At 40.6% G+C, this 8,394-nt stretch overlaps 1 protein-coding gene across 1 annotated transcript; it reads right to left on the bottom strand.

Moving 5' to 3' along the window:
- Nucleotides 1-726: 726 nt before the first annotated feature.
- LOC131253716 (endoglucanase 9-like) lies at nucleotides 727-7,879 on the bottom strand. The gene is made up of 6 exons (XM_058254845.1): nucleotides 7,239-7,879; nucleotides 5,044-5,351; nucleotides 4,415-4,873; nucleotides 2,225-2,360; nucleotides 1,980-2,152; nucleotides 727-1,396 (listed from the first exon to the last, which is right to left on the bottom strand). Exons 1-6 carry the CDS (start codon nucleotides 7,612-7,614, stop codon nucleotides 998-1,000), a joined length of 1,851 nt encoding a protein of 616 aa, XP_058110828.1. The 5' UTR covers nucleotides 7,615-7,879; the 3' UTR covers nucleotides 727-997.
- Nucleotides 7,880-8,394: the final 515 nt, after the last annotated feature.

The raw sequence follows: 8,394 nt of genomic DNA, 5'->3' as shown, positions 1-8,394 counted from the left end.
ACGGAGAAGGAAGAATCTAAAAATTAGAAAATTCCATAATCCGGGTGAGCCACGCTACATAATTCAGCATATTACATGATTTTATCATTTCTGATGGCATGGCCCACCTGAGCTTTGAATCCGAGGCGGGAGTGAATTAGGTGCACCCCAGGTCAAGTACATGCACGGCCAAACAGAAGAAGATTTTTAACGAAGCTCCAACAGAAGGAGCATGAAGGTGTCTTTGGAAGAGGTTGGCTGGAGACACGGACACCTTTGAATTTGCAGGACTTGGGTCTCTGCCACCTTCCCGAACGTGGAAGCTGAATTTTTGATAGCAGCTCCACTTCAAGGTTCAGCAGGTTCACAGGTGTGATCACTCCCAAGTGCATTTGGCTGATTCCAATGTAGCTGAGGGGTGAACTCTCTCTATCAAGGATTGCCACAACTAATCATCAGAATAAAAATTACTAATTCGGCATTTTTACAGCAATGTCGACAAATTCTAACCTGCAATGGTAGAACTGCCTCATCAGCTCTATTTTGGACAGCTTTACCCATTTTCTCACAAGGTCACAATTCATGTCGGGCTTATATATCATCGCTAGAAGATAGTAAACCTTCAACTTACTCTGCTGACATGGTCATCGTCGCACTTGTTTAAACCTAAGAATGTGAAGAACCATGCCACTTTATTTTAACAAGTCCAAGGGGAAGGACCAACTAGTGTTAGCAGAATCCCTCAACTTCTGACATTCAAAAGAATATTGCTCATTTAATATCTATATATATATGTATAAACATACACATCAAATGAGAAAGACAAAAAAAAAGAAGAGGGGAAAACATCCAATCCCTGAGCATTAGAGCTGTTTGGACTTGGCACTCCACAGGGTTGGTGAGCATCACGTCATCCTCCAATGTTCCTCACAGCTGTTACAACTCACAACAGGACTGAAGAAAACCAATTATATAACATAACCCAACAAGAGTTCAAAAAATCAGAGCCTCCCCAATTTCATGGTTTCCATGGTGCTGGAGGTGGAGGGGGAGTTGGGAACATTGGTGGGATGGCAGAGAATAACGTGTTCTTGTCAATCCCGGACTTTTCGCCTGACAGAGACACTAGCGCAGCAACTAATCCAGCGTTACCTGCAAGTGTTGGCTCTGTGTAGTTGTAGTTGGTCCGAACATCTCGGAAGCCATCATGCCTATCAGGGCCAGCAACCATGGCTCCAACGATAGTGTTGGGATTTGGCTTCTTACTATCTCTCCACTTCCATCCCCCTTTACAGTTGTACCTGATCCTGTTCTTGGGAATTGACGCGCCTCTGTGATGAACTTGTTTTGGGTAATGATTACCAAAACCTACCACATAGCTCATCTTCCGAGGATTCTTACCAAGAATGTAATCAAGCTGCCAAAAACCAGAACAAATCCCAATCAATGTACTGAAAATTCTGTCAGAAACATAATAAGCCTCGACCAAAACCAAATACAAATGTTTTAATATTTTCTTTAACTTTCAACCAATTATAGGCAATACAAGAAATTTAAAAATATGGAAAGAGAATAATGTGTGGCCAAAGCAACCATATCCTAGCATTCCTGAGCGCGTTCAGTTGGTTCATAGCACCCACTTGCATATAAGTTTGTGATGAACTATATTATTGAGCCTTAAAAACCACCGAAGAAGGAAAAATAAAAATTTAGTACAGTACTTCACCATTTCACATTACCAAAACTTAACGATAAAACTAAAGTTAAAACAACTGATGCTCATGAGACCATGTGCCCTTTCATGTTTCAATGCATGATGTTATTCCTCCAATGCTTTCACCGAATCAACGAGGATTTTCACCAAATCCACTTGCAGGACTTTATTTATTTATTTTAAACAACACTTCCAGTCTATAGAAACAGATCCCTCCTCTATGCAAGACAACTAAACAAAGTATTCATAAAAGAAATAAAGAAGAAGAAGGAGAAAGAGAACTAACCTGGGTCCTAGCAAATTTACGCAGGTATTCAACAGGGAAGAAATTCGGTCCGCAATACCATCCAGGCGTATCTGCAGCTTCCAGATAATCGCTGTAAACTGAAGCAAGGAATGCTGCATTTACTATATACTGAAGGGGCTGAGGCCTTCCATGGTTTAATTGTATCAGTCCTCCTGCAATCGATGTGAATATTTAGATCCAGATTGATGAATGGGAAGATCATCAAGAAGTGGATGTTGGCAAACCTTTTGTTCGGTTGAAACTGTTGAAATCCGGTAAAAACGAGCACATGATTATGTTGGTCTGGTTGTGGAAGGTCCTCAATATTTCTTCATAAGGATATCCGGGACTCAAGTAAAGTCTCAACCTGCTCAGAAGAACCTGAAAGAAAAAAATTAAGGAATATCCATGTTAAACCATGAGTTGGCAATGATGAAATTTGTGCCATTTTTAAAGCTAAACTGATTCAATCAACATGCATGGTTATAGAATCTTGTTGCAGTGCTAACATGTAGGGAAGTGATAAACTGGCAAAAATATGCATACTTGGATTATGAAATCCCTGAAAAGAAAAGGAAAAGAAAAGAAAAGAAATAAAAACGTAGGGTATAGGCTATAACATAATTCCATTCAATTATAATACTACAAGAAACAATATGATGTTAGAAAGCCTGAGGTGGAGGTGGAATGATGAATGTTCACAGTTGTTGCTGAGAAGAATTTTTTTTTCTTCTTTGTTTTTCTACTTGAACACTATTATAAGAAAGTTGATAGATCATCTCTAGTCACATTATTATAAAATTCATCTTGCTGGAGAAAGCAAGATGAATTTCAAAGGTCTCAGCAAAATACTCACATCTGGTGAGTACTACTACTTTAATATACTAGATAATTGAGGGCAGCTCAAGTTAGAATGCTGGGACAACAAGGGCTCTGACATTACATCCCATGGAGGATAGCAAGTTTCTTTTTTCACAGAGATGGGACTTGATTGTAGATTGGGACAGTCAACACCTATATAAGGGCAATCAATGGAATGATAGATAGCTTGGCAAATGGGGTTTTGTAGATGACCAATGTTTGTGTCTTGGCGCTTCTCTAAGATCACTTCTCTTTTGTGACTTGACCATTTTATTCTTCTCCTTTCTCAATTCATCGGTTCTGTTTTGTGACTTAACCGTTTTTATTCTTCTCCTTTCTCAATTCATCGGTTCTCTTTTGTGACTTACCCGTTTTATTCTTCTCCTTTCTCAATTCATCAGTGGGAGTGCGTGTGCGTGCATGTGTGTGTGAGTGTTTTGAAAAAGGCATAGTATTTCACAACACTGACTCATACACACATAGAATGCATTAGCTGAGTACAAACACATTCATGCTACCAAACCAATGGATGTGCCTCACCATGATGTCTGTCAAACTTCCAAACAAAGCATCAGATGCATGATGCATACCATAATGAAAACAGAATGCCCAAAAATCAGCAGATTCAAAACTAAGGTGAGACACATTATCAGGAACAGGGTAAAATCATGCCTGAAACCTCTAAATCACATCATGGCCCACCTGAGTTTTGGAATGGCCTGCTTTTTGGTCTGTCCCTTCATCCACGTGGGGCGCACATGACGAACAAGTTGGATGGCATACAACATCATGGTAGGCTCCACACACAAACCTACAGTTGGTGTCCCATGTTTCCTGTGGTGGGGCCCACCCGAATTATGGATCCGCCGATTTTTGGCTCTGGGCCTAGGGCACAACTAATGGGTGGGTTCAACTTCTGACAAATCATTGTGGGGCCCCATACAACTCAACTTTACTGTAAGCTACTGTACAGTTCACTGCATGTGACCATTCTCTTGTGTGCACGTGTTTATGTGCATGTGAGTGTGCGTGGGCTTGACTTTACTGTAAGCTACTGTAGACTCCATGTGACCATTCTCCTGCACAGGTGTGTTTAATGGTGCGAGCATAGCATGAACCCACTACAAATGTCCAAAATCAAGTGGAACTGAAATTCCAAACCGTCTAAGCAATGTTTTAAAGGATCCATGCAAGCTAAATTACTGAGGTTTATAAACTTAATCAAGCACTCAAACAACCAGTCAGAATCAAATCAACTCTATCAAGACTTGGGTAAAGTTGCGAGGGAAATCAGATTTATTTTTATTTTTATTTTTTTAATAAATAAAATGCAAACCACCCTGAACACAATATTTTGAAAATTTGAACAAAGACAACAACAACTTATCTAAACTCAGAAAAGGTTGGTGAAGAAATAGATCAAGATGGAGTCCATTGGAGGCTGTACTGTGAGTGAATCAGACTTGGGTTTCAGGGTTTTAAACCTTATTGCCCCTTATTGACTACTAATAAAGCCATTAGAACAACCATGATTACAGTGACTAAAGAAGAGTTTATAATGCATCTGCACTTACTTGAGCACCGGCAAGCTTGTTGTCCCAGCTGAACACACCATAATCCGGACCCCCCCAGAAGGCACCAGCATGTTTGGCAAGTTTTGGGGTAGTAGCCAATTGGAGGTAGGAGGAATTTCCTGTAGCATAATATAACCATGCTGCACCCCACACATACTCATCCCAATAACTACTGGAATTATAGAAGAGCGAAGGGTCAGAGCCTCCTGGACTGTATCTGCCCCGCTGATCCCTTGCAAACTTGAAGAGTGTTTTAGCACCATGGACAAGCTTCTTCGAGTAGGTCTTGCTGTCCTTGAAGACAATGGAAGCTGCAGCTAAAGAAGCAGCCATTTCAGCAGCCAGATCTGAGCAGCTATGGCATTCATATACAGGCCGTGGATAATCAATGTCCTCTGGCCTCACCCAACAGTAATGGTCATTAGGATTAGTCCCTTGTGAAGTGTCGCCTATGCCAACCTGCCAGAAAGGAAGAACAAGAAGTAGATCAGACCACCACAATGCCCATATTGGGGTTCATATGGAAACATTTCACTGAAAAAATAAAAACAAATTCACCTTATCAGGCTCAAACACAAGGTTTAGCTGAAAGATGTACAAAAATGCAGGAGTAAAATTAATGAAACTACCTGCGCAGCAATCCTGTCTATTGTGTCAGCAGAAGAATTGAAGGTTTTGAGGAAGTAATCCGTCCCCCATTTGATAATCTCCTTGACATGGTTGAGCTCCCCGGCAGCTTCATATTTGGCGCTGTACTCGATCACACTCCAACTCAACATGGTCATGGCAAAAGATGCAGGGAAGTTGAATTTAATTGAATCTCCAGCATCATAATAGCCCCCTACCAGACTCCTTCCAATAGCTGCATCAGACAGGCCATCTTTCATCCCAGAGTTCCCTCTCCATGAAACATTGTTATGCTTTGGAAGTGGTCCAGCTGCAAGTTTTCAAGGAAAAGAGATGGGAATGAAAAACACTACACAACCACATGCTCAAAGCAAAAGCCTAACGAGATATTCAACTGTCTCATAACTGATTCACATAAAAAGGATTGTGAAATAAGGTTTAGGCATTCAAGAGTTTCAAACACACGAATATACATCTTACAAAAATGATCCACCCACGAATGATTTGCAATCTGTAAGAGGTCATTTGGATGTGTTGGGGGAAAAACATGTTAAGTCCTTGAGTCGGTTTGAGAATTGGAAGAGCAGTAAAGCAATGGCTGAGACTCGTCGGACGCCGAGTCCGAGTAATGCCCAAAGTCCATAAGAATGCTAGATGGAGAGACGTAGCTCGGATCGTGAGGTATTTGACTCGGCCATAGCCTGAGCGTCCTGAGCCACAAAGCGAGACACCTCTAAGGGAGGAAGTGCACCTCAAGGCCCAGATAGGAGCCTCGCAGAGGAAAGTCCGAACTGACTTAATATGAGTCGGCTCTAGAGCTGTCCAAACTTTAGTCCGACTCAAAGATTGAGTCGGCCAATAAAGTAGACGGAGAATTAGCCGTAAAACATGTCTCGGCATGACCGTGTTGGAGAGATAAATGTCGGCTGAGCTATATTGCTCCATGTCCGGAAGTTATCTAGAAAACTATGGATTTCTACCCGAGATTTCCGGAAGATAAGATTAAGATCTCTGAGAATTAAGAAGTATCAAGGATTACGGATCCCGAAAGATTGAAATCTACTCTAATTACGGAAACCCTATAAGGTACGACAATATTATAAATACAACGACCTTCTTGATAAGAGGTATGCAAAAACTCTCGCCCTACAAACCTTTCAAAGAGACCCAGATTCTGACTTAAGCATTGGAGGGTCCCCTGGCAAGACCAGGGTCACCTTTTCCTTTCTACTTGTGCAGGTTTTAGGTTTACTGAGGGAGTGAGCCGAAAACAGCATCAACAGGATGCTTATAAATGGGGCCAACTGTAAACGATTTACAGGTAAATGGTTCACCCTCTGTGTTTGGATGCTGAAAAAAATCTGTAAATGATTTACAGGAAAAAAGCCGTCCGTGATTTCATTTATTACAGGCTCTCCATTTACTGCCTAATGACTATATTATCAAAGATTGGCTCTCCAACTACAGGACTTGAAACAATTTACAAGCTATCCAAAAACAGACAATCATTTACAGCTTACAAATGATTTACACAGGTAAATCAATTAGGCATCCAAAGGATCCCTAAGAGGAGCTGTCATAACTATAGAAACAAAATAAAACAAGGTCCATCCTTTTATTCAATCAAGACAAGAAAAAGAAAGACAAATTTTTGTTCAATTTTAGTTTCTCTGTAACAAGAAATTGCCTAAAATTCTCTACAAAAATGAATGAAAAGAGTGGCCTCTATTTGATCTGGTTGAGTTTTAGACTCTAATTAGACTCAGCCACCTCTGCAACACAAACTTCAGCAAATAAACAACCCATCCAACAAAATCCCAACAAAACTTTAAATAGAGGAGATCCATGAATGGGTATTTCTAAAGTTTATTTCATTTTCCCCAAAATGCATGAGAAGAGGAGGCATCTCGAGAGTATTTATTTAGGTAAATAACATATTATTATTATTTTTTTTTTAAAAAAAAAAGAAGAAAAAAAAAATGTCTTAGATTGCAAATCATACTAGTGGCTTTTGCTAAATTCATACAAAAAAGGACACAAAAAAATTTCAATTAAAATTCAAGGAAACCATGTTAGATTTAGATACAAAAGGATGGAAGAAAAAAGAAATGACATTGAATGTGACAATGATAGAAAGAAATGTAATGGAATTATAAAAGAAAAAAAAAAGAAAGAAAGAAAGGAAAGGAGAATATACATCGTTGGGCGTTGAAGAACATGAGAGCCTTGTGGAGAGCGAGTGTGTAATTATCAGGAGGGGGAGGGTGGTGACGGTGGCGTGGTACTGTCTTTACAATGAGGGTAATGAGGCCAGCTAGGAGGCCACAGACGAGTATTGAACCAACTGTCCATACGAAGATCTTGCGGCTGACGATTATGCATCCAAGATCAACGTACTTCTTCTTCTTCTTCTGATCAGTAGGGCCAAGGAGCCAGCTCTGTTGAGTTTCATCGAGCTGACGGGAAAGAGCGGCCCGGTCTATGTCGTGGAGGTTACGGCTCCGGTCATCGTCGGTGGCAGAGTCGGCAGCATTAATCTCAAGGGGACCTCCCCAAGGATCTCGTCCATACATATTCTGATTTCTCTATTATCCTCTTCTTCTCTTCTGTCTAGTGAGGAAGAAAGAGATTGGGAGGGTATGAGGAGAGGGCTTGTTATGCTATATTTAACTCTCTCTCCTCTCCTCTGCTTCTCCTTTGCTTGTATTATTATTATTATACAGAATATAAGGTGGGTGGTAGAGACGAGAGAGATAGAGAGAGGATCAGAAGCAAATGTGCAAGAAAAGCATCCCTCTCTCTCTTTTTCTCTCTTTCTCTCTCTGGGGAAGAGTGGTGGTTGGGAGGGTGGCCTTTCTTTTCACGTCTGCTTCACTTGTACACTTGTACACTGCTGTTCAAGCCAAGCCAAGCCAAGCCAAGCCTAATACATCAACGTACACTTACAGAGAGACGGTTGGTAAAAGAGGAGCTGTTCCTTGCCTTTTTACATTTTATTTTATTTTATTTTTTTTCTTTTAATAATTTCTTTACTGTTTTAAATCTTTCTTCGTCCTTTGCTATTTTACTGTGGTTGTTTCCGGCAGCGAGAGTTTGAGGTGAAGATAAGAGGGATATCGAAGCATGCGGATTGCGTACTACCACCGTCTGTTACTACCTCGGGACAGGCTGGGGCTCTGAGTGGCCACCGTAATGTATGACTTTCATCCACACCGTCCATCCACTTTTTCAGATTATTTTAAGTTATTAGAATAAAAAATGAGTAGAACTAAGGATCAAATAAACCACACCACAGAAAGCAGCGGTGCTAATGACACTCACCATTGAAACCTTTCTAGGGCCTACATGATGTT

The sequence above is a fragment of the Magnolia sinica genome, chromosome 8 (assembly GCF_029962835.1).
Source record: "Magnolia sinica isolate HGM2019 chromosome 8, MsV1, whole genome shotgun sequence".
In the NCBI taxonomy this organism is placed as follows: domain Eukaryota; kingdom Viridiplantae; phylum Streptophyta; class Magnoliopsida; order Magnoliales; family Magnoliaceae; genus Magnolia; species Magnolia sinica.
Note: the sequence above shows the minus strand (reverse complement) of the source record. Positions and strands in the feature narration are given on the sequence as shown.

Coding starts and splice junctions, on each gene's coding strand:
- LOC131253716 (XM_058254845.1), bottom strand. CDS start 7,614: ATGTATGGACGAGATCCTTGGGGAGGTCCCCTTGAGATTAATGCTGCC. Junction 2,361..4,414: donor ACAAGCTTGCCGGTGCTCAA/GTAAGTGCAGAT, acceptor TTTTTCTTTCAG/GTTCTTCTGAGCAGGTTGAG. Junction 2,153..2,224: donor CAGTTTCAACCGAACAAAAG/GTTTGCCAACAT, acceptor CATCGATTGCAG/GAGGACTGATACAATTAAAC.